Consider the following 26,551-nt stretch of genomic DNA (forward strand, 5'->3'; position numbering starts at 1 on the left):
AATCAGCTACAAATGTAACTTTTGATTTTAACAGTTTAAATAATTTCCTACATCAGGTGGTTACTGTAGTTTTTTTTTTTGCTAATATTACTGCAACAGGAGGAAACTTTCACCTCTGAATTACAATGTACATTTGTTGCCCTTGTGAGTATTTACAGCAGCAGGATGCTGTTTGGGGATTGACTACAGTGCCCATGATCATTATAATGAAGGAACATGTTAGCCAGTGCAACAATTTGGTCAGTTTATGTGTTTTTACATTTTTGGACAGCTTCAGAACAAGCTGCATTTATCCCAATTTTTAGTCGGTTAAAAAAAGGAACCAGGGCACAAACTAAGTCAATATTCTTAGTAGCAACCCTCATTATTGTAGAGAGACAGAGGACAAGCTGGGATCTTCAGTGAAGACAGACATGAGGACAGGATGAAGACAAAGTGTGAATGTCGAGAAAGACCGCCATCTCAAAGTCACTGCTGAGAGACAATGGGACTGGGGACTGTCTCTTCTCTCATCCATCTCTCTAATTACCTTGATGCTTTTCTCCCTTCATCAGGGGGATGGAGTCAGTTAGACAGATATCAACGGTTAAGAGACGCCGCTTGAATTATTTACAGTCAACGTTTTTTATTCATCACCTACCATTTACCCAACATAACCCATCCTTTCCTGTCCTCCTTTCTGCTACTTTTCTCAAACGTCCCCAGATAACTTCTTCCTCCTCACTGTTCATCCCTCACTTTTCCTCTCTTCTTCCCTTGCTTCCCGTAGGTGGATGAACCGACTGGGGTTGGCTGCTATTGGCTACACACCAGATGACAAGGTGCCACGTCCCGATGAAGGTAAGACGGATCGGCTTATTTGAAATTATTGGTTCTCTATTTTTGTCCATGAATCACCAACATTGATGTGTGTGTGTGTGTGTGTGTGATGGTGTGTTTGTGTCTTATCTCAATATCAGACTACTGGAGTGAGAGTGATCAAGACGAGGTCGATGGCTCGATGACACTCAAACAGGAGGCACCATCATCCCTCTGTGATACTTATCACCGCACACCATCAGTAAGTACACACACATAAACACACACACACACACATACAGACACATTTACATGCACACTTACCCACACTCTTCTTTTTGCAGTGTTTCGTTCTGATAGCATATTTTATTTTAAAAGCCCCACAGTTTTTCAGAGCTGCATAGACCAGAGCCCTCAGCATTAATAATACATCAGAGTGTGAGACTATCTGGCTCCGTAAGCAGCCAAGACCATCACTTCTCTGTTCTGGTTCCAGAGCTGATACACAATCTGACCTCTAGGTGGCAACGATTCACAAAGCACATTACATATATTTTGAAGAGATAACCACTGTAACCTGTCAGTGTGACCAGCGGTGGATGAAGTACTCAATAAATAGAATAAATAAATAATAAATAAATTGACAAAAATGTCCTCAAGGTGAAGTAAAAGCAAAAGTAAGGTCTTGCTTTTAAATATATTTAAAGTATTTTACGAGTGTAGCCCATTCCCTAATGCAAAGGTATGCTACATCACAAACTGCTGTTACTGTATATTTTGTCAACACAAAAACAGTACAGTGTCGGTCATATTAATAAAGAATGCTGCAGATTATGCTACACTTATTAATTAATGGAGAAGTCTCCTCAACAGTGAGTTTTCACGTCAAATTATTAAACATCTTTTAAATATAATATAGTTATATATTTGTTACTTTATAGTTATATTTAAATGTTGTGGAGTAGAATCCCACCGGTGTGTGTAACATTGTTCAAACATGTATGGGAGCATTGGTATGATGTTTCCCAGCTGGACCATGCATCAGTCATGTCACTCTGCCATCTCATCGCTTTGTTGCTCTCATTTTTTGGTCTCTCTCTGCCCTCTATGCTTTCCTGTCCTTTCTTCTTCTGTCGACTCTTCTTCTTCTCTCTTCCTCCTCCTCCTCCTCCTCCTCCTCCTCCTCCTCCTCCTCCTCCTCCTCCTCCTCGTTTTGCGGGTCACCGCCATTACCCATCTTACCCATCCCTCCTCACTGCTCTCCCTCCTGACCCATACCGTCCACCCTCACTCACCCTCGGCCCGTCAGGTCAACCTCCTCCACAGTTATGACCAGTTGCCCCGCTCCGTCAGCTCCATGAGCCTCATGCGCTCCACTCCGTCCCCACTGCCTCCACCAATGAGTGCCTCCACCTCCCCCATCCCTCCACAGATGGTCTCTTCCACCTCCCCTCTCCCTCTCCAGGTCAACTCCTCTAGCCCCTTCCCAGAACCCAAGCATGGCCGGCACTTCTCCAGCGAGTCCACCCACTCCCACTCCTCAGCTGAGGACCAGCGTGGAGACGGGATGGGCATGGGCACGGGCACGGGCAGCACCAGTACACACTCGTCCGGCTGCCGCTCCACCCATCGTGAGCGTCGCTCCTGGCAGGACCTCATTGAGACCCCTCTGACCAGTGCGGGTCTGCACTTCCTCCAGACGGCGCCCGGGGAGGGTGACTACGGAGGCCTAATGGGGAGCATGGCGGGAGACATGGGGGTCTACGGGGGGCTGGGCAGACAGGGCATGTCCCCGGAGAGACGCAGGCAGGCCACGCTGCCCGTACGGAGACACCACGCCGCAGAGAGGGACAGGGAACGGGACGGGCCTTTCCCTCTGGACCGGGGGCCACACACACACAGCCACACGCACCGGCGCTCTCACAAGCAGCGGAGTCAGAGTCTGCCCAGGAACAGGGACCCGATGCCAGGAAAGCTGCTGCACACCTCAGTTCATATGGAGGAGAGGAGCGAGGATGAAGAGGCAGAGGGGCAGGCTGCAGACGTGCTCGAGGGTGAGGAGGGTAAGACAATTACACTCAATTATACAGTGCAAAGAGAGGAGCAGTAGCACACACAGAAAGAACCAACCTTTAAGAGACAAATCAGTTCAGAACCATTAAGATTCCCTGCATACAGTATGTACTGCATACTAACCACACCCCTGACATGATCCATTATAAGTAAATAAGTACTATATGGATGAGTCTTATAGTATTTAATATTACATCAGCAGATTATTATTACTGATGCATCAACTTGTGAGATGTATTTTATTGTTGCAGTGAATTTGAATTACTTAATATATTTTGCAGTTTAGGTTCACTACTGTTCTTTAAGTGGTTAAACTACTTAAAGAACAGTAGTGAATCGTCTGTTACAAGCTGAGCATCTTGTTATATGTAAAATCACTTGTGGTCCCTGGAAACCACGTGTCCCTCTTTAGCAGCTCAGACCGTAGCTTATATCTCATCAGCTCATTTTATGAACGCAGCTGATAAACATGATTTTGAACTGATGACACGTTTCACAGGTCAGCTCAGACAAATCAGATGTAAAACAGGGTTAAATACAATAACATATGTTAGTATACATGTGCTCTGTTTCTATGATTGGTTTTTGCACAACACTAATTCTTCAAAAATCCCAAATATGTCTATGATGATTGCTGAGAATTGCATCAACAAGAAGTACAAGATACTGTAAATTTTTTGATTGTGAGTGACATTTAATAAAAGGTACACAGACCATATACGTTTATTATTCTACTCATCTGACATAACAATAATCTATATGGTCAGTTCTGTGTTTTTATATCATGATCAAATGTCCAAGCCAAATTCACAAAGGGAAAGAACATGACTTTACTTCATTTTTACATGTTGGGTAAACCAAAAGCTGTAGGGCCACAAACAATGAGGAAGCAATCTGAAAACGTTTAATCTGCAATGTAATTATATCTGAAATATTTGTTGTTGTAGTGGTGGTATAGAATCATTAAGTGGTAAGAATTGGTAGAAAATGAAGTAAAGTTCAATTATCCAAGTAAATTTACTTTTCGAAGGGGTTAATTTGCTAAAAATGTTTTTATTTGAAATTTGCTGTAAAATGCCACTTTTGGTAAAGTAGTAGTATTAGTAGTAGTAGTAGTATTATTAGTAGTAGTATGGCAGCAGTAGTAGTGGTAGTAGTAGCAGTAGTATTTCTGTTAGTATTAAACCACACCATGTACGTTATGAATCCGACTCTTACTGGTTGTCTCCTGGCTGTCTCAGACCTGCGGGAGTTGAGAGTTGAGAGCAGAGAGAGGAGGGTGTCAGAAGGAAGGGAGCGGCGGGTGTCAGAGGGCCGCGAGCCAGAGTCTTTAGATGGTCTAGAGCAGCTCTACCGGGCCCTGGAGCAAGCTAACGTGACGGCCCTAGGAGACCCCAGACCTTGTAGCAGGCAAGAGCTTCGACGCTGTTTCACCCAGCGAGCCAGGGACCCACTGCTCAACGACAGGCTACACCGGGTGCGAGCCCTCCGCAGCACCTTGAAGGTAGCACAAAGAGATGAGATTCTGTCACAAAACACAGCAACGATTTGGGGATTTAAGGAAGAATTAGGTGTGTGAGGACTCAGCGCAGTAATCCCCCTGGTGTCTCTTTGCTCTCCCGCAGGCCAAAGAGTCGGAGCTGGCGGTGATCTGTGCCCTCCTGGAGGACCCTGGCCTGTGCTCCCAGACCTTCAGAGAGTGGAAGCAGTGGCACAGCGACCTCTACTCAGACATCTGCCAGCTCAGCCCCGGCACCAACGGCCAGGACGAGCTCTCCCCGCTGGCCGCACCGCTTATGACCCACACACACTCCTTCATTGAGACACACGTGTGAGAAAGAGAAGAGAAGCAAAGACTGAACTGATACACACACACACAAACACACACATACATACACGCACACAGGCACACACACACCACAGAGCTTTACTTCACCCAAACCCTCTCCCCTGATCACAACTCTGAACACGCACTCACACACAAACACACACAGGAACACACATTGTAAGATGTGTAAATATCATAGAGGGAACAGTCTGAGACCTGCGTGTATGAACTTTTGATAATCTTGAGGACCCCACAGGGTGCCTATTGCATGCCTGAACAGAAAGCATTAATCTTCCTTTGTCTATGGAACTCAGCATAAACTCCACACGCTTGTCGAGCAAAATGGGAAAAAAAGGAGACTTTTTAAACACGTCCGTTCCTTTGTATTGGTTACGCTATTTTCTTCCGGTTGATTTTAGGGGGCAGGGGGAGCTATGTAGCAGCAATACAGAGGAGAATCCTTTTCACCACAGCACTGTACTTTTGTACTGATGAACTTTGCACCCAGAGCCACCAGTTCTCCCCCTTTCTCTCTCTGACGTTTTGTTTTATTCAATTTTTCTCTCGCTGCATATCTCACTCATTTACTGGGACCTTACTGTTACTCCAGGCTGATGTGATGGAACAGTGTGGGGTGGAAGTAAGGGCAGTGACATAGTGACTTTGGTATAAGACTGTGAAAGGTAGCCATCGATGCTGGTATGTCTGTTTTAGCCGATGTTAACGAGTGTCACGAGCGCTGAGAAGCTACGTTGTCCCGGCTTGATGCACACTATTTCAAACTGTGAACTGTTACAAAAGACACACAATTTTATCTGCAGAAGGAGGCTCCTCTGATAGAGTGCAATTCTACGATTGTAGTTGGCATTCTGTCTCCCTCTCTCTCTGTGTTTCTCTCCGTCTCCTCCTCTTTTCTTAATTTTCGTCCCATCTTTTGTTTCTTCTCTCTCTCTCTCCAGTCCTCAAAGACTTGTGTATATGTATACTGCTGTGTATACTGATGTAAATGTTTGCGTTCCACTACCACTGTGATATGCTTCTAGAGGTAGCGGAGGGAAGACGGGAGAGTATGTATTTGCGTGGGTGCAAAACAATTTGTTTTTTTTCATTTTTCTCTTTCTTTTTCTTTTTGTAAACAGCGAATGCAAGAGCTAGAGAGTTCTTTTCAAAGGAGTCACTCACTACAAAGAATGCACTTTCTACATCTCTATATCTCATTGGCTGCATCACAGGGTCTATGTCTCATCGGCCTCTTTACCATTGCTGTTCAAAATATCAGGTAAAAAGCATTTGCCGTCTCATTTTCTAAAGATTTGTGTACAGTCTACAAATATATTTAAACATAGAAGAATATATAAATCTATTTACGTTTTGTGTCATAGATATAATGTAAAGTATGATGTATTCTATGCCAAGGTTTTGCAGTGTCCCCCTCTTCACTCTGTAGGTGCAGGGTGTTTAGCAGATGAACAACTAGGAGGCAAACAACAACAAAAACAACAACAACAACAACAACAACCACAACAACCACAGTCACAGTTGACTGACAGTTTGTACTGGGTTACATCATCCTCTCCTGGTGATGTGTTGCATGAGAAAAGGCCTGGGACTGATCTGATTGGACAGGGTAAACTATCGTGGGTCATTAGTTATTTTTTTCAATCTTCCTTTCACGATTGCAAGATAATTAGACTTGTAGCGCATGATACATGCAAAGGTACTGTTGAAGAATGAATTTAAATATATGTTCGTAGGTTTGAAGTATTTTCATCATTAGATGGTGTTTGAAGACACAAACTGTACAATAACTGAGGGAGGCACTGCTGCTGCTCAGTTGTTCGATCTAATGCAGAACCCTACTCAGCATCTAACCTTCAGTTAACTGTTTTGGTTTACATCATAGACTGTATATAAAGTCTATGGTTTACATAGAGAGACAACCACAAAGGTCTCAGGAATCTTACTGAGAGTAGACAGTGCAGTTGCTTCTAAAAACAGAAGCTTTTTTTGACATTCCCTCCTAGCATATGGTTGACACTGGGCGGTCAAAGACATCTACATTAATTGGTCTGTAATGTCTGTGAAACTCGGATGAATCATTTCATCTGCAATATCAGGCCAAGGACTCAACGGTGCCCCCCAGTGTCGAAGACTCTGAGAGACATGCGTAGCACCTGCTGCATCCAGCACTATCTGTACTTATTCTTCATCTTTTACTGTCGGTCTTTGAGTGTAGGTTCTGGTTTTTCATCCCGTCTCACTGTTGTGAAATATAACACTCCCTTCAAAGTTATAGCTCATGCTTTTTATTTCAACAGTTAATTTGAGAGTACCACAAAGGAAACTAAACGATGCAAGCACTTTCCCTGTGCCTCCCAACCCTCTCTTGGGCAACGATGGACTGACAATACTGGCGATCCTATACACACACAGCTGTAGAGGAGCCATGATAGAGTTTTAGTCTGCAGACCTCCCTCCGATTCTCATCTCTTCTTTTTTGCCAACCGCTGCTCCGCTGAGCAGGCGACATACTGTAGATTATGGAGCTATTTGAGTTATGATTTGTAGGCACAGACTGTGTAATCCCTCCCAGACCTTTGTGTGTGTAGACCTGCAGAAACAGGCCGAAAAGGGAGATTCCACTGTGTGTTCTTTCAGGGGTGTACACCTCATGGTACATTGCACAGGTGTGTAAGATGTAAGTTGCACTGCGACATTAAAAAAGGAACATATTGCTCTTTTTCAAGGATAATATTAGCTTACTGTTATTCTGTACATTAAAACTGACGATGATATTAAAAAAAAGAAAGAAAATGACATTTATTCTTCCTAAAGTAGCCTTTTTTTGGTTTCATATATATGAATATATATTACAAAAAATACAGATTGTAAACTTAAGTTGTTAAACTTTGACTTCAATAAACTGAATCCTCTGCACTATGAGCTTTGTTCTGTTTATGTGTACATGTTCTTGTATTCACTGAAACAGCATTGCATTGTTTTTATTGAAGGAGACAAAGTAGCAGATTTCAAATGACGGGCAGGGGTCACCCCATAACACGGGGGCCCGTACAGTATGTTCTATTCAGATTGTGTGTAAAATATACCTCTGAGAAAACTGAACCTGTACCTGCTCTCTTTATTAGCATCTACCGAAGAAAAACCACTATGACAACTGAAACACCTCTCTACATATTCATGGCACCCATAGCTGGTTTGGGTGGAAGGTGCAGGCTGAATGGGTACACCAGTAAATCCCACAGTTGATGCTTATTAACAACCACTCACATTTAGAGGTTGTGGTTCAAAAATGATTTGTTGGGCCAAACGTTTCCGACCATCCAGCTATTTACCTCAGTTCTCTGTGCAGTGTGTGTGAGTGCTATTGTTTCCAATTTCCCACTGACTCAATAACAAACAGGGCTCTGTGTTACGAGCGATACTTAATGTGGGGTTTTGGGTTAGTTTGTGTTAATCTGTTTGACCTTCATTCAGGATCACAACATGCTTTATTTTAACACAGCGCCCTCTACAAGACATGGCTTGATAATATCAGATTATGTGGTACTATATCCAGAAGAAAATGTCTGTACGTCAGATTATACCAAACCAATCAGACTTGCAATGAACATGGAGCTTTTGGAGCCCGTTCAGGTCGGAGGCCCCTGGGTAATTTCCTTACCTCTAATAAACCAATGTGTTTTCTTAATAAATGCTTCACGTGTGGGGATGCTGTTATTCATATATAAATATATAGATATAGATGTATTCATTAAACAAAAGTCATCACCTACAGTGTTCTGAGAGCTTGTGAACGTAGTGTTCAGATCAACACCAAACCGGTGCAGCTGCCTCCTCGGGCCGTTAGGTGGCGGTATGTAACCGTGGTTTGGACACAGAGCAGTGAAGCTGGTCACCGGAGCCCAAAGAAGAAGGAGGAGGAGCGCTGTCATGGCGGCCAAGGTGAATAAATGCTTGACTTTTCCTCTGCAAAGTTCTGCATGCTACACTTTGTCGTGTATATTGTCAGTGAATGTGTAACGTTACCTGCTCCGGGGCCGTGAATGTAGAGCTGAGCTGACTGTCGCTGTCCGCGCTTTGAAACTGCATGAGCCCCGCTTTGCTAACTGAGCGTCCAGTGTGTTAGCCTCGTTCAGAGAGTCAGAGCTAACTGTGCAGAGCTGCTGTGCTGCTGCGTGTGTGCAGCTCTCCCTCCATTAGCTTGACAGTCTCATAAGGTTGTGTGGCAGCTGATGGATATTAGCATTTGTCTCGGTAGATAAACGAGAGAGTGTCAATACTGTGCCTGCGACGTTACAGTGGAGGTTAGCTTAGTTTAGCTGCAAGTTAAACAGCCCCTATTCCACACACTGTAATGATGCTAATCATTTATGCTAACCAGCACTGATACATATTTCCATGTCTCTGCTGACAAGTAGATTAATATATGTACTCATACTGTTCTAAGTCCAATGTATAGTACATTCTACTCCACTAATGTTACATATACTTACAGGTATAGTTAAACTTATATTTAATGACACGCTCCATTATTTGAAATACCCAAAGGTACACAAAACCAGTAGTAGAAGCTCAAGGTGAACCTACTGCCACATGTAGCCTCCATGTCAGTGATTCAAATAATGAGTCCATAAAGTTAACATATAATTATATAACAACATATTGGACGCGTGGCACCATTGCATAAAGACTAATTTACCCTAATTTACCACTAATTTTCATATTGTGGTTTTGGTACTTCTGTTAATGGAGGTTATATTTTATCCCTCCTCTGACATGTTTCTATGAGCTGATCGATACTAAACTCAAGGTGTGTATTGTTATTGTGTGATGTAGGTGGTGATGGTGGCCGTCCCGGCGGTGCTGGGAATAGCCTCCATCCGTGTGTACACTGTGAGTGAAGCCCCCGCTGATGGTCTGGTCACTCGAGAAAAGGTAATGGCCGAATCAAACCGTCAGGAGATTTGTTTTACGAGAGTGCCTGGTGCCAGTCACTGAACTGTTGCATATTACAACATGCTGACTCTGTAACTCTGCCTCTGTCCCCAGCTGAACATCTACACCCCGCTGTCACAGTCCGCTGAGGTTCAGTTTGTTCCTGAGAGCCCGGGCATTATCGAGAGTGGGTTAACTGCAGCCAGAGAGGGCATGCTGCCATTTGCCCTGGCTGTAAAGGTATTTATAGTTGGCTGTGTGTCTAAATATATTTAAAGAATTTATTAAATATAACAGACAACACTTGATAGAAGTAATTCATACTCTCACATTCTGTCTAACACATAACACAAACAGATCCTCCCTTTTAACGATATGAATAAGTGTTACATGAATGGAACAACAGCTAAAATGTATCTAAGCGGTCTTGTGCACCTTCATGTTAGATTTACAACACATGTTTTTGTTCCATTTCTTTGCGGTTGGAGAGCAAAATCCTATGTGCTGCCTGTGCTCTGTGCAGTTATGATTTTGCAAAAGGGAAAGTTGAGGAATCAGACAGGAAATAGCTGCTGCACGTTTTTCTGACAGGAGATTTGACAGTTTGATAATGTGTAAGACGAGGGGGGTGCACTTCACACTGACTCAGATGTGTCTGTGTTGTCTAGATGGAAGTTTTCTTGACACAATGTTTTTTTGTTTCCTGCAGGGTGCCTGTGTGTCTGTGAAAAGACAAAGTGTTAATCTATATCATTCAGGACAAGGTGAGCCAACAGTAGGTCGCTTCAGTACCCTCAAGGTTTCATCTATAGCTAAGATTCTCTCCCCCCATGAAACTCAGATCCTAACAAAGCATTTAATAATAATATTGTCAAATTTGTGAAATTAGTTTTTGCACATTTGTACTAAAGTTTTTGGTGCCCTAATGTCTTTTTTGTTGGCATTAGGACTATATCAAGATTAAAATGTTCCTATCAGTCGATGTTGGTAATCATCATTATAAATGTCACACTATCATTTCCTTTTAGTTTAAAGACTGATCTTTGCTCCTGAGTGAAGGTTGTGGTTTTGAACTCGTCTTTATGAGCAGAGCATGATTAACACTTATTAACACAAATCAGAAACATTTGACAAATCGGAGTTGGATCAATTATGTGTTATACCTCCTCAATGTGCTTGTACAATGTATAATCATTATATAGATATATATTGAAATTTTGTTATATTTCTGTTGTATTGCAATAATTATTGATATTGTTTTATTGCCTAACACTAATTGTCTCACAAACTGAATGTAAGGCCTGTTCCTGTGTTTCCCAGATGTATTCTATTACCTGAAAGACCCTCCCCCAGGTTTTCTACCCAGATTTGGCACCATCACTATGGCTGGCCTGCTTGGCATGTTCTTGGCACGGAAAGGTAACCTGACAACCTGTCACTACATCACAAACACTTTAGACCTGCTGGGAACAATTATTTTTACTCACTAACAAAACAGTTTTAAAAACCTTGCTATTGTTTACATTTTCAGTACTAGTGTCAATATGAGATGTCAGTTTTATTAGTTATCTTTTCTGTTTCCTAAGTTGCTGAGTATAAGTATGTGTCCTACAATTGTTTTCATTTAAAATAATAAATCTGAATTATCATACAACAATCAAAATCAGAGTTAAGTAAAATTGAAAAAGACAAATAAATCCTACAAAGCCTTCTATTCTCAGAGCTACATATGCAATTTGGTTGATGCTCAGAGTATCAAAGTTCTGACGCCCACCCCTATGCAGAACATCTTTAATGATCAAAGACATTTGTTTCTTCTCCTTGACAATCCTCTAATATTTCCCTTTGTTCCACTGTAGAAAGAGGAATAATAAATAGTTTTGTAAGAATTTACACCATCAGATATACAAATTGTCAGTATGTAGTATTTAGATGTTTCAGTGATGTATTTGAATTAATTAAAGAATAACAGGAACTGCCACAAGTCTTTTGCAATATCATTATCATATCATAGTAGCATGAAGGACGGCTCATTGCTGCTATAGCTTATATGACATTTGGAAGTGTAACTGCTGTACATAGTAAATTAAGTATTTGTACAGTTTACAGTCTTTATGACAGCTCATAAAGACTCCTCCAAACAGATGCTTAAACAAAATAATGTCCTGTTCTATAATGCCATATTTTGATGATGCCTTGCAACCTCATACAGTCATGAATCACACATTAACATTGTATAATACTAAAGCAGCTTTCAGTAGAGCCCAATCAGTTTCCTTAAATTGAATGAAGCTGCACCAAATTGTACACACTCAGAGATATCAGTCCCCTAAATATAGTTTCATGGTAATCCATTTATTAGTAGTTGTGTAATGCTGCTAACTATCAGACAAACAAATGAAACAAGATGAAAATATAACCTCCTTGGCGAAGATAATAAAACCTGTTTCATAATGCAGGTTCAAATATGACTGGTCTGTTTGATGTGCATTTAACTGATTCATATGAGTCAGCCGACACTGGTTCGTAAGTGGTGATCAGCATTCACAGACCAAAGTTTGCTACTGACCTTACTGATAAAGCAAAGAATGAAGTGAAACACATCAGGAGCAAAGTTTTAATTTCAGTTTTCTATAGGCACTTATTGGTCTTCCCTCTCTGTGTCAGTTAAATTCAATTTAAACAGTAATGTCATTAAATTAAGTTTCCATTCAAAACATAGGCAGCTGTTACTAAAGCTTGGAAATGTTCAGCTGGCACTCAACTCCAGACTGGATTCTGAAAAGGGTCTTATTGAGCTAAGATACAATTGAGCTGTGTGTGCGTGTGTGTGTGTTTGTGTGTTTGTGTGTTTGTGTGTTTGACCATTGTGAATGCAGCAGCCTTGGATGAAGTTGTCCTTCATTATCTAATCAGTGTCAAGTTCGATTGATTGCCTGTCCTCTATGTAAAACTTCATTTCAGGCTCTCGTTTCAAGAGGATCGCTGTTCCACTGGGCTTGATGAGCGCAGGAACGTCAGTGTGTTACCCAGCCCAAGCAGTGGCTGTGATTAAGGTAACTACTTTTTTAAAATTCTGACATTTTGTTTAATATCAGTTGCAGATACAAACCTCATTATTTTCAGAGCTTAATGCTGTAATTTTGTTTTTTACTCCCAAGGTGACGGGTAGGAAGGTTTACGCTGCAGGGCAGTGGAGCAGTGCTGCTGTGTCTTCACTGCTCACCCCAAAGCCTCAGGAGCCTGTCGCCAAAGAGATCAGTGCTTCACAGCCAGAGGTGAACTATCATATTCAACAGATGTATTTTCATTGTCATGTATGGGTGCAACTGCTGTTTAATATAGAAACTATTGTTAAGCTGTTTTACTGTGTGTGACTAAAACTAAAACATCCGCTCGACCCATTTAACGGTAACACTTCCCACTGAGTTGTTTTTCTATTTGCATAATTTGCTTTAAAAAAAAAAAATCCCTTCTGTTTCTCAGTAGATGATATTCTATTTCCTTTCTCAGCACTTTGTTTTCGAACATTGTGTTGTACATAGTCCCTGAGAGGTTTTGTACTTTTGAAAATAAAGTCTATACTGTGTTGTGCATTGTGTCAGTCTGCCACAGTGTCCAGTCCAGAGTCTGCAGTGGTCGAAGCTTTGGAGGTCAGCTCCACCACAGACAGCAGCTCATCCCAAAGTGCCACGATACCAGAAACAGAGGTGGAATCAGCAGAGTCTGTTCCTTCCTCTGATGAACCCATCGCTGCTGTCATAACAAAAGAGGCATCATCTGTAACACTCACAGAGATCTCCCCCGACCAGGCCCCGACAGAGACAAACACAGGTATTGTAGATATTGATCTGTGTGCTTGTGTTTCTGTCTCCATCTCTGTTTCACACACAAGTCACACAAGGGCTTGCACTGATGATGTGCTGTGTTTCCTCTCCTGTCCAGATCCTGTGGTACATTTAGTGCCGGCAGAAACCGAAGCCGCTCCTCCCTCCGAGGAACTACCTGCCTCTGTTGAAAACGAAGCGCCATCAAATACAAAACAAGCCCCAGATGAGGTCTCAAATGAAGCAAGCCCAGCTGAGTCCACGGGGAGCATAGAGCCAGAGACGGGAGAGGCTTTCCCAGTCCAGTCTGCAGAGGGCGAGGTTGCTCCTTCCTCTGAAGAACTACTCGCCCCTGTTGAAAGCAAAGAGCCATCGGACACAAAACAAGCACCAGAGGATGTCTCAAATGAAGCAAGCCCAGCCGAGTCCACGGCGAGCGTAGAACCAGAGACGGTAGAAGCTGCCCCTGTCCAGTCTGCTGAGGTTGAGGCTGATCCTTCCACTGAAGAACCACCGGCTCTTAAGGCCTCAGATGAGCCAGCAGGTATTCTGCCTTACAGTGTGAAATGATGATGCCAAAATTATTCTTCCTGAAAATCACTGTTGGTACAGAGGTGGTATTGTTTAATAATATTGTTTAACCACCTAAAACCAGACGGTTTCATGAAGAGCTGACAGACAAAAACCTTTATTTCGCTGCCTTTGAAGCAGATATGACATGAAATAACAAACATTTGACAGCCTAAACATTTGACGTTCATTGTTAATCATGGCAAAAATCTGGCAATTCTTCTTCCCTCTCCTCCTCCAACACGTCCAACTGCGCCTTGGTCAGCAGACAAATTGTCTGGGTCATTATTGTCAATGGAAAACACTGCTGTACTCTGCCTCAATATGGCTCCCATCACTGAGGTCGTCAGCCATTGTCTGAAATGCTTTTTTTTTAAAAAAGCCTTTACCACAAGTATTTCAGGGAATCAAGATATAGTTCAACAGTCTTGAAAATTATGACATCATGGACGCACACGTCTCATCAAGCTGAAAAGAGAGAATCACACATATGTTGCACACGGTCTTAGCTGTTATGGGAAAAAGGTTTTGGGCATCTCACTCATTTTGAGGACCGAACAATTTAATGCTATTATTTGTTGTTAAATCCAAGATGTTAACTTTGTAAACTGCATTTAACTATTTTAGATATTTAAACTTTAAATATTAGTCTGAAGTCACAATATCTTTTATAAACACATCAGTTCAGGACCTTGCTGCTGACCCCCGGCTGTATTTTGACATCTCCACAGGGCCAGTCATTGAATCAGCTGAGCCTGAGTCCACTGCTCAACCAGAGGTAGCCGACCAGCCTCCAGCTGCTGCTGTGGAGGAGACCCCCCCCACTCCTGAACAGCCTGCCGCAGAACCAAGCAAAGGTACTGTGAAAAAGTTCTAGCTATCCAGACTTTATAATGAGCTATTGTTTGATAATGAGGTTATCAGTGGGCAGGTACACGAGTCCATTCTAAAGCAGTTGAACTCTTACATCTCATCTTTCAGCCAAACAAACACGTCGGTTGTTGTGTAGGATGAATAACCCCTGTTACAATACACTGGCTAATCTAAATAAACTCCCTGTTGTATGTTGCGGCTCATGTCCTCCATTCAGAATGTCCAAATCTATTGATAAATATTCATGCTTTTTAACTGGTGAATAATAAAACTACTGGAAGACCAGAATGTGTTTATCGATTTATAAATGATTTAGTTCATAGTATTAATGTATTAGTATTCAGAGAAGGCAGGTTGGTTGGGAGATTAGATATGCGATTTAAACTGCTCTAAGGCTGATAAACTGTTTGTATAATGATTTCTGCATGCAAATTATATGTTAATAGTCAAGTAGGGCTTTCATGTTGTTGGCTTTTTACCCAGCTCAGAGTCCCTTTATTACAGGCAGCTTATAACACAGGTTATAGTTTTCTGTTTTATGATTTTAAGTCTAATCCGTGCTATAATTTGGTGGATTTAAATAAAAACAATATTCTTATTATGTCGTCTTAACACTTTGCTTCCGTGTCTTTTTTATTTTAAGTCAGAAGTCCCTATCAGAAATCCTCATGTTCCCACAAATGCATCAGTGTGCACAAATTGAAGAAACTGAACACAGGGTTTATCATTTATCCCTTTTATTAATTTTATTCTTTTGAGCAGCTTAGACCTGTGGTGCAAAACTAATTCCACACATATTCAAAGAAAATTAATAGAAGTAATTTTATCTCATATCTGTACCTGGAAAGTGCACAACCTCCCAAAGTACAAGACCCAGCACTTGTAGGTGAGTTCAGATAATTGTCATAGGAGATGTGGTTTTTCTGTAAGCTTTCCATTTCCTGAGCAGCAGTTCAACCAGTGTTGTGTGCTCACAGAACCTTTGATAGCACACTATGGCTTTTCATTCTTTATTCTTAAATTTAATCTACTAATGCATTTATTGTCACTCTCAGTAAGGGGATCAGCTCCATCCCCATAAAATTATACATGTTGTAATCCTGTGTTGCATTTCTCTTGTTGCCCTCCAGGGGGCTCTGGTTTCAAGCCAGACCCTTCTCTGATGGACTTCGGCCAATCCAACCCGGAGGATGAAGACCTGTACAGCACACGCAGCTGAGACACCAGTGTTGGCCTCAGGAGAAAACCTCATTCCCACACTGCCGTCTCAAGCAGACCGACAAACACTCTGTAACATTATGCAGTGTAAATTGGCATTTTGCAAGCGAGCCTAGTAAGGGAAGTTTTTCATCAATATTTCCATCCTCAGTTCTTCTGCCTACATCGTTAATAATTCCACAGATAACAGCCAAGTACATTTGCATTGCAAATAGCAGCGAGCCATGGCAGGCGGTTTATGTGGAAGGACCGAAACCTGGAAAAAATATACACCCACAACTATTTACAAGTCTTTTAGTTCACAGATGGCAGATTGAGAACATTTCTCTCTGTTTGTGTCTTTAACTATAACTGGCTTTTTGTGCTGCAGCTTCTACAGTCACGAGTGCATGGTGCTTTTATTTATTGTAATTTAGCCCACGGCATTGGTTTGCTGGAATTACTGCACATGTGATGGTATCATTTACAAGATGGACTGATGCTGTTCCGTTTTGTTGAATCAAACTTCGTCTTCACTTGTTCATTTTAAGAAGTCAGAATAAATCTATATTTTCTGGGATTTGTGTTGTCTTGTGAATTGTGGGACCATACACACAGTGTCTCTCTATACAGATCCACAGGTGGACTCCAGACATCTCAAAGGTAAATAAAGCAAAGAGGATGCAACTGACCACAGTCTGGACGGCCACAGCAAGGGTCTGAATGTTCCACTTTAAGAATTATCAACGTTACTGTAAGATATTTTTGAAAAGTGAAAAAAAAGTATTAAATAATACAAATGAATCCAATGATGCTCATTCAAAATGTCCAATTGAAAGATTCCCAGGGAGAAACTGTTTTTCAAACATTGCACATCATAGTTGAAGGTCTCTCTCATATCACGACCGACAGCTGAAACTTTAAATCCTCCCAGAAATATTGAACAGCCCTGTAGTGAGCTGTGCTCCAACTGTCAATGCTCTATTTCATTATATTGGGGGGAAAAAGTATGTTGTTGACTTTGTATAGGACATACTCTTTGCCTCTCATCCATATGTTCTCCTTTCACACATTTATGTTGTCACTCTAACATTCTTAACACTCATTAGTGTAAAGTACTTTCACATATGTCACATATGAACCTACTTAACTAAAGCATGTACATATGTGAGAGTGACAATAAATGTGTGAAAGAATGTATGAATGTGCAATGATAATGTCACATACACACATGTACAAATGTGACATGTGGTTTCCAGATGAATCCACTGATTTTTTTTTTACTCATTTTTTCATTTATTGTGAGAATTCATTTTAACACCATCTGATCAAGATTTAATTAGATTTTGTAAATACATTGGTTATCCTCAGCTGTTATTGTTTTTTTTCTGCTAGTGTTACTATGGCGATGCGCTACACCGATGTTAACACTACATCTGCTACCCATCAGAATGTTCACATTGTGAGCCTGTGCTGTCATTAGTATTTATATAAACGGACTGTTGTGCGAACTCACAGATTCACTGAGTCTCCAGCATTGACTCAGGTCGGTCTACAGTTGACCTTTTTCATTTGAGCCAAGGCAGAAATGTACTGATTTAAATAAGAACTGCTTTGTTCAGTAGAGTAAAAAAAAATGATGGTCAAATCTAATCCCATGTTTTTTTTTTGGGTTCCACATGTTTTTGCTTATTTCTGTGAGCACACAGTTTGTGCCGAGGGACGGGGCTATCTGTAAACATCTTTACAGCCTCTTTACTACTCCTCAGAGGAACCAGAGCTCCCTGGACCTCATAAACTCTGCATGAGGCTGACGGGAGTCGTGACCCCTCCAGAATCACATTAGACATCAGTTATTTTTTCGTCGTCCTTCCTGTTGTACATAGAGGAAAAACACACATATGGGAACCAGGCGTCCTGCAGCATCAGAGCCACAGATTGTGTTGCTGCTTTCAGTTGAAGGGTTGGGGAAAGATGTGGGTTCATGTGTTTTTTAAATTTATTTAAAAACATTCTTTTGAAAAACAGTGCCAAATGCTGAAGAAAAAAAAAAAAACTCCAGTAAAAACTCAGTGAGCTTGAGTCATTATCCACCAACAGTGTTAATAAAACCACATGGCACATATTGTCTCAGTTCAAAAATAGAACAGAGTTACGAAACGCTGGAAATCTGTGCAATCTGTTCTTTCCACAGCTTGTTATATGTTGTTGCTATAAGCTGAGGGCCAGCGTAGAGGCACGACGTGTCACTAAGTATAGCCTCGTCTCACCTCTCTCAAGGGTCCCCTCCACATATGGGGCCCTCGCTCCTCAGAGCGTCCCACACGAGCTGCAGCTCTGGCAGTGTCCTGAGAACCGATGGGGAACTAATGTTAGAGTGGACTCTGCCATATAGTCCAGAAGTCTCTCCGATTTTTTTTTTACTTGTTCAGCAGAGAGGAAATGTCGCTCACATCCCTCATGACCTTTCACATTTCACCCCCAGGAGCCAGATTTTCCACAGCGGACCTTGCGAAGGATCCTGGTTCACGGTGGTTATCTTCCCAGGGTCTGCCTAGTGTAGGATACCCCCTCTATCAAATAAACACATAGCACATTTATCAGCAAAAACCATAAACAAAACTATTATGTAAGCCATTTAAGGGTGTTGTGAATATTGCATATGTTTACTTGTTCACAACATCCTCCTCTATTTTCCATGTGTGTGTGTGTATCGTAGTTTCCTGTGCCTGTAGATAAAATCAGTTTAATCTGTTCAGCAGAAATATGTTGCAAATGAAGCACAGATACACTTACGTGTTCTTCATTAAAAAAAGAAATAGATATAATAATTAGATTGGTAGTTTTGCAGAGTACTGACACATGGGCTGTTTCAATGTTTTGGTTGCAGCCAGAGCCACAGTAATATAATAATTACATCTTGTTTAATGAGTGCGGAGGAAAGAAAAAAGCATTTTGACAAACTAAAAAATAAAGACAACGAAATTAAATATCATGCTTTTAATCCAGAGAGAAGAATGCTGGGATATTTAAGGTCCAGTAAGGACTGTGAAAGTTGATGCTCTCTGTTCTATTGCTCCTCTTATCTGCTGCGTGTACACACACACACTCCCACACATGCTCAAACTGTTAATCACTCCGCTGGCCATGCAACACCCACGGCAGATGTTGAAATTGGTCGTATAACAATGCCTTAGAAAGTGAAACAAGCGATGTGCTCCACAAACCAATTGAATTGATTGAAGTTAGGATAAAGGGAGATATTGTCATTCTACGTGCTGACAGAGGTCAAAGGATGACAAACAGAGACACGTCTGAGATAAAACAAGGGAAAGTAAGAGAGACAGAATCCGATGAAGTCACTAGCACTGACATTCTGATTGTATATATAACGATGGATGCGTCTCTCCACCACTGTGCATTCAAAAACTCTCCACTTCCTCCCATTACCCAGAGGTGAAGTCAAAATATCCTGGATACGATTTCTGCCATCTTGAGCATTCGGAGCCAATGTGCCAAACAGCGATCAGGGGGTGGAGCCGAGGTAGCGAGGTCGCCGCTGCCAATCATGACATATGACATTGTTTTTGTATCTTTAAATAACTAACTAAAACCAAAATGAAGACTTGAACATACATCAATGTGATCAGAACTACACTGAGAGGAAACCATCTTGGAGAAAAGTGTATTATTGTGTACTTTGACTTTCTACTGTGGTACATGTCACACGAAGGAGGCGGGGTTTAAATGGCTTCACTTTTGGGAGCAGTCATGTCGTCCAACTTTATATACAGTCAATACAGTCAATACAGGATTATAGCAGTGCTGGAAGAAGTAGTTATATGTTATAAAGTAGTTGAGTCAAAGTAGTCTTCACAAGACTAAGTCTACAGGATGTTAGCAGCTGCTGCTGTAAATTATGTTTTGAGCACCAGCATGGCAGCATGCTCACAGTGATGCTAACCCTTTACCTTATTGTGCTAGCGTGCTAACATTAGCTAGTTTCCAATATACATAAAGTACACCTGTACCTGTGAATTAGTATTCACAAAGTATTGTACAAATTAACATTTTGACATGATAGTGTTGTTACTAAAGATTGAACAATGCTGCTGACATGGCTGAAATAATACTTAAGTAAAAGTTTTATAACAAAAATGTATTTCAAATATAAGTATTACACAGAATACTTTCCGTCAGAGAGTTCTAACACTAATGTATTTAGGCATTGATTAGTTTCCCTGATGTGTGGACATGTAAGCAGGACTTATATTGTAGGTGGAAGCTAATGTTGGGTAGTGACGTCACAAGCACCTCAGTGTTGTATTCAAGCACAGTGAATGAGTGAGTGTGGAGGCAGAGACAGTTTCTGTTATCGTCCATTTCTATTGGCCAACAAGTCGGCACAGAAATCTGTTTTTTGTTGTTGGCTTCGCTCTGTGCATGTGAGAACATCTGCACATACCCAGCATGCCAGTGGAAGAACACTGCATTATGAAGTTTCCGTTTTGGAAAGCGTAACCATCCGGTTTTAACAGTTTTGCAACCTACAGCACATGCCCAGGTCCTCGGGTTCTGCGAGTGGGCAGAGCTCTTTCTTCACGGCCCTAAAAACCCACTGCTGTCTGTCTCGCCTTCATCTGTCATCCTCACTGTCAGCTTTCCCACGACTATTAGAACATGTCACATCCTGATAGATAGTAAATGGAGCATAGTGCGTGCTGACACACACGCACACACACGCACACACACACACACATTGAACACACATGTAAACAGAGGCAATTACGTTTCGTCGATGTATGCTTGCCAGGCTGAGATTAAGTTCATGCAGTTGCACAAGTATTGAAGCATCGATGCCCACGTGCACGTGCACACGCAGCGAGAGTTGCGTGCTCACACAGTTGATCAAAGGAGCCGTGATGTAATCAGTCTCAGAGCTTTGCACACATCCCTCATTAACTTACACCAGGGGCTTTAATGAAAAACCACTGGAGGGAATCTCCTCTTTCTCTCCGTCTTCCCTTCTCATCTTCTCGTTCACTCCCTGCAGAATCTGCTCGTCCTCCTCCTCATTCATCTTCCACACTGTGCCTCCCCCTCGACTACCTCCCCCACCCCGCCCTTTCCTCTGCTGGCTTGACTTCCACTGAGACAGAGTAAATATTTCCCATGGCTTATGTGACCGCTGGCAGAACGACTGTGACACAAAGTGCGAGGCCTCCGCTAATTAACGCAGAGCCTCCATTCCTCCGGTCAGAGGCCCCTGCGGGGACATGTACACCTCAGACAAACTGAAGTCCTAGTCATTATCAGTAGGTATGGCATGTTGTAATGTGTTCAGTCGCTCCTGACACGGGTTTTTAACTGTAACACACATCTTGACTTGGTTTTCTTAGTTTTGGCCTTTTCTGGTAGAGACTCTGGGACAGAGAGAAAAAGGGGAGGAATGATGTGGAATGAAAATCTATTTTTTTCTCTCTTCCTCTCTTCAGACTGGCTTATGTCCAGGTAAGTCCAGCCCCCTTGGTAATGATGAAGGTGTGACGTGTTGCAACTTCCTTCTTGTGTAACAATCTTGAGGCTCCAGGGAGCTATAAGACCCCCCCAACCTCATCTGGTTTCTCAGAGCCTCCAATCTGTTTTCTCGAACCACACACACACTCACAAACACAGAGGCATGACATGGTCCGGGACCATAGATTTCACTAAGAGGGGTCGAGGAGCAATTGTCAAGACATGGATTTTAGCGAAAAGAAGCACTGAAGACATCTTCGGACTGGACGCCCAATAACTCCAGGTGAAATTAATTCTTCAAATAAATAGAAATTGTATATTAAGTCCGGGTTGATTCGATGATGCATAACTTCTCTTTTCTACCACTAGTTCAACCTTCCTAATGTTACTCTTTGTATTGGAAAAAGTTATATAAAGATTTCATTTCCCTCTGCTTCAGATTTTTCTCTCTTTTTAATAATGTGCTCCTCTGCTGCTGCACTGGTCTGTAATAGGATCAGTTCCAGTGATCTGTAAAGCTGTTAAAGCAGAAATTAAGGTGACACTTTCTTCGTCTTCATCATGAATGTTTCAAAAACTTAATCTCAGTCATTAAAACAAAACAGATACTTCTGAGAAACCAATAAGCAGCCATCTCATTACAACCCCCTCGAGTGTATTTCATTACTGCTAGAGTGGTGTAATGTATTATTGCTATGATTAGTTATCAAGGCGGGCAGCTAAGAAACACTCGAGCACACAAAAAGATTATGATGTAGGAAAACTTTCTCTTCGTCCATAAATGGCAGCCGCATTTTAAACACTCCCCTGTTTTGTTTTATTTCCAGCTGACCTTGGAAAACCGAGAGGAGGGAAGTCAAATTGAGTGACGCAACGGTACCGCCAGTTCCATGATGGATATCCCAATAGACCTCTCCGCTTTCAACTCCACCTCCTCCCCGTATTTAACCACAAATGCCTATCTGAACACCTCTATTGCCCCCTCCGCCAACCCCTGCACAGACTGGCCTCCCATTCCCATGACCACAATCATCCCGACCATCTACGGCATCATCTGCGTGCTGGGGACTGTGGCCAACACCCTGGCGGTGTCCGTGTTGGCCCATGGAAGCGCCTCGAGGAGAACCGTAGCAAACACTTTCATGCTGAACCTGTGTGTGTCCGACCTGCTGTTCCTGCTGTCTCTGCCGCTGTGGGCCGTGTACTACTCCCGGGGTTACAGCTGGCCCTTTGGCCGACTGGCCTGCAAGATCTGTGGGGCGGTGCACAACCTCAACCTCTACGCGTCTATCTTCTTCATCACGTCCATGAGCGTGGACCGCTACCTGGCCATCGTGCATCCGCTGCGCTCCCAGAGCTCGCGGGACCCCAAGCGTGCCCGGCTCACGTGCATCCTCGTGTGGGTTCTGGCGTGTGCTTGCTCGGCCCCCACCTTCGCTCTGAGGGACACACGCTACATCCCGGGACTGGATGTGGAGGCCTGTGTTATTGGCTATCCCAATCATACTTGGTATCTGACCCTGGTGTGGATGAAGATCATTCTGGCCTTCATCCTCCCTCTTCTCGTCATCTCCTGCTGCTACTGTGCTATTGGTAGACATTTGCTGGGTGATACAGGGCTGTTAAGAATGCAGAATCTGTCCCACACCCCCAACATGCCCTCTTTTAAGTCCCAAGAGAACAGCAGTAAAACAGAGAGACCCCCGACCCCCTGCGTGAGTCCCAGCTCCAGTGGGGGCAGACCCAGGGGGCTGGAGCGGGTCCTGTGGACAGTAGCCGCCGTGGTCCTGGCCTTCTTCCTCTGCTGGTTTCCCTTCTACTGCGTCACCTTAATGGATGTGCTGATGAGCAACACATGGCTGGACAGCTGCTGGGTTAACTGGACCATTCAAAACCTCACCCCTCTCACCCTGTGCCTGGGCTTCTCTAATTCGGCCATCAACCCTGTGCTCTACTGCTTCATCGGGAACCATTTCCGGGGCCGCCTCGGGAGCCTCTGCAAGGGCCTGTGTGCTTGTTTGAAGGCCCGCGGGGAAGATCACAGCCAGAAGCGGGGCTCCTTCAGCACCAGGCTGAGCTCCTTCTCCCGAAAACTCAGTGACCTAAAAGACTTGGCGATTGTGGAGCCCACTAGTCCTGCTTAGTCAGCCCCCAGAGGAGATGTTCTCTGCCCTCCACTGGCTTCACACCCCTTAAGAATGTATGTCAAATGACTGCTGAACTCCAATAAGCATGGATGTGTGAGTCAGAGCTGGTGCTGTAACTGACTGAGTGAAATCCCTGCCGACATCAACTCTGCCCTACAAAACTAAAAAAGAAAAGCTACTACATTAAAGACCATGTCGAGAGAAATGGTTGAATTGTTTTAATGCTGTTCATCCAAACACATGTAACAGATATGAATATAAATACAATACATTGTTTACACTCTTGCTTTGGCCACTTTGAATGAAAACAATGAAAATGAGAATGAAAGCGATCACTTGTAGTGATGAATTATTCGCAGACAGCAGCTTCACAGAGCATTATTGAGTTTCAGCTCATTGTTTATCTGCTTCACCACCAGCTTCACTGTCCCCCCCCGCTCTGCTCTCATGGTGCCGTTTTCAGCTGTGTTAACTCTACACCATGTGCTCCAGCACCAAACTGCTCACAGACACTCAGTGACTAACTGGTGAAACTAGTGGAGCATTTAGCAGCCCGAAATTTCCCTCAGGCGATGGTAGGGACACAACAAACTGAGACTGTGAAGTGGACTTAAATACACACGACTTTAAAGGAAGGATAATGTCGCTAAGGAACTGTTTGCTAACGAGTTTTTCACATCAACTTATATTCAAAGGTGATGAAATGTCACAACATGTCTCTGCTAAAGCTCAAACTTAATTTGATCCTCACATAGCAAGATTCAGCTACACCTCATTCAGTTGAGATAATAAACTAGTGGATTGATTTGGCCGCTAACATCTAACAACATCTACCGTTAGTTGATAACTTAAATTGTGCAGAAGACCTTCAAACGCTCAAGGGATATTCACCATCGACTCCTCTATTCTAAAAAGGATGATAAAAAACAACTTTTCAAAAACAGATCAAGTGTATAGGAAAGAAGGTCAATTTATCACATGGTCTTAATAGATTTATATCCCTCAAACCTCACATGCATTATATTTTTCTGTGAATTGATATACATATTGTAAATAGTATATAATCTTATATTTGTTTATGGTAAAAACTAATTTGCTTTGTAGGGCGGAGCAGGTCAAAGGATGAATCAGATGAAGCTATATATTATAAATGGATAATTATTACCAGTTACTATTACTGTTCTTTTTAGGACCAAAATACTTAAAATGTAATCATGTAACTTCTAACATTTGTTTGGTATTATTCTGTGAAGATAGTTAAAACAGAGAAATCACTGTATTTCATTGACTGACTGAGAAATAAAGTCAAGATATATTTCTCTGAAGAAGCCGTTTCGTCGTTTGACATTCTCTCTCCTAAAACATGGCGTGCACGTGCATCGATTTTTGGTGGAACCCATGTGAACCCATTTCCTTCACTTGGTATGTTCTTTTCCCCCAATCTTACACCCTCCAGCAGCTGGGACTGAGCCCCCACCTGGGAGTGAGAGTGCTGGGATTACTGTCAGCCTGGCAGATGGACATTCACCCACCCCCCTGTCTCTCTCTCCTCCCCCCTTTCTCCTCACGTCCCAGAATGCCTCACATGGATTCCACACATATCAAGGCCAGATATCATAATCTCATACTAATGTCCTTATGAAGCATTCCAGTCAGGGCCACTAGTGTTGGCTGTGGGAGCCATGCAGCTAATCAATGATGTATCGCTGTCTGCTATTTGTGTCCAGTATAGATCGGCAGCATTCTGCATTGACCCTGGTCTGTGAGCTGAGAGCCGATGGGGTTCGGTGTGATTTTGGAGAGCTGGAGAGGCCTGTGAGATTATAACACACTAGAAGGTTAAGTGGCTGACGCACTAAATCCTTTATGTTCCTGTCTAAATGCTGAAGTGGTTTTGTGTTTTTCTATTTCATACTTACACCAAAGATTAGTCACCACTGCTGCTCGAGGCTCCTTGCAGGAGATCATTCCCCAGTTCAATTCTCAGAACGCTGCCTCTGGATGGCGCTAACGTGCTGTAGGAGCAGTGACTGAGACGCCCCTGGCTGCTTAACCAGACAGAACCCCTGAGTCCCACCGCTCATGATCCCTTTGAGCCGAGGGAAAAATGGCTCTGACACAGACTGATGACTCATGCAGGCTCCATTTCTGAATGTATAACAACAGACGTCTTCATCAATTGCTGCATTAATAAGAGCCGTGAGCTCGGAGAAAACATAGGAGTGGTGGAATAACACAGTTTGCTTTTCTGAGGGGCCTTTTGCAGGAGGTGGTCTGTGTGGTCATGGCCATAGTCTAAATCAGGAGGATCGATATCCACAGGTCAGCTTAAAATAGCAGGTGCTGTGCCGCCATCTTGGTAAAAACCTCTATGCTATGGTGCTGCAGCAAACCTTCAATGTTTTAATCAGCAGATCCTTAATGAGACACAACAGCAGCGACAGGACAGATTGCAGGATGAGGTGGATGCTGCTCCACATGTTCATGTGCGCGGCCTCGTCAGCTGACGCTCACAGAGCAGGTGTAGGTGTCCTTGACACATGTTTCATAGACGACAGAGCAGTAGTGTGACTGAAGACGTGTGTGTGTTGTGTGAACGAGTGTGTTTCAGTGTGGACGTGTGTTATAGCGTGGACGAGTGTGTTACAGTAATTGGACGTGTGAGGAGAAGATGTGAGCCGAGAGAGCGAAGGAAACGTTAACTTAAAATGTCTTTCTCTGACATAATATGAAACCAACATGTGAAAATGACACGTTATTGATAT

General features: G+C 42.7%; 3 protein-coding genes across 8 annotated transcripts in view; all 3 read left to right on the top strand.

Moving 5' to 3' along the window:
• The window catches only part of si:ch211-26b3.4 (connector enhancer of kinase suppressor of ras 2), a 59,375-nt gene extending 51,733 nt beyond the window's left edge, over positions 1-7,642 (top strand). For 2 of the 6 annotated variants that reach the window (XM_035162325.2, XM_035162327.2), the window contains 5 exons: positions 770-840; positions 960-1,060; positions 2,108-2,861; positions 4,113-4,375; positions 4,497-7,642. In XM_035162325.2, coding sequence (XP_035018216.1) covers positions 770-840; positions 960-1,060; positions 2,108-2,861; positions 4,113-4,375; positions 4,497-4,706 — 1,399 coding nt within the window. In that variant the 3' untranslated portion in view covers positions 4,707-7,642. The remainder of the gene's footprint in view (positions 1-769; positions 841-959; positions 1,061-2,107; positions 2,862-4,112; positions 4,376-4,496) is intronic. The other 4 variants (XM_035162326.2, XM_035162329.2, XM_035162330.2 and 1 more) reach the window with 4 other exon arrangements.
• Positions 7,643-8,595: 953 nt separating this feature from the next.
• Positions 8,596-16,702, top strand: apool (apolipoprotein O-like). Its single transcript, XM_035161857.2, has 11 exons — positions 8,596-8,662; positions 9,557-9,655; positions 9,770-9,895; positions 10,365-10,419; positions 10,976-11,074; positions 12,620-12,711; positions 12,817-12,933; positions 13,261-13,489; positions 13,601-14,026; positions 14,784-14,909; positions 16,056-16,702. Exons 1-11 carry the CDS (start codon positions 8,651-8,653, stop codon positions 16,142-16,144), a joined length of 1,470 nt encoding a protein of 489 aa, XP_035017748.2. The 5' UTR covers positions 8,596-8,650; the 3' UTR covers positions 16,145-16,702.
• Positions 16,703-21,741: 5,039 nt separating this feature from the next.
• Positions 21,742-25,114, top strand: agtr2 (angiotensin II receptor, type 2). The gene is made up of 2 exons (XM_035161919.2): positions 21,742-21,922; positions 22,467-25,114. The coding sequence occupies exon 2, from the start codon at positions 22,530-22,532 to the stop codon at positions 23,781-23,783; it is 1,254 nt and encodes a 417-aa protein (XP_035017810.1). The 5' UTR covers positions 21,742-21,922; positions 22,467-22,529; the 3' UTR covers positions 23,784-25,114.
• The last annotated feature ends 1,437 nt before the right edge of the window (positions 25,115-26,551 follow it).

This window comes from Hippoglossus stenolepis, chromosome 7 (genome assembly GCF_022539355.2).
Source record: "Hippoglossus stenolepis isolate QCI-W04-F060 chromosome 7, HSTE1.2, whole genome shotgun sequence".
Taxonomy (NCBI): domain Eukaryota; kingdom Metazoa; phylum Chordata; class Actinopteri; order Pleuronectiformes; family Pleuronectidae; genus Hippoglossus; species Hippoglossus stenolepis.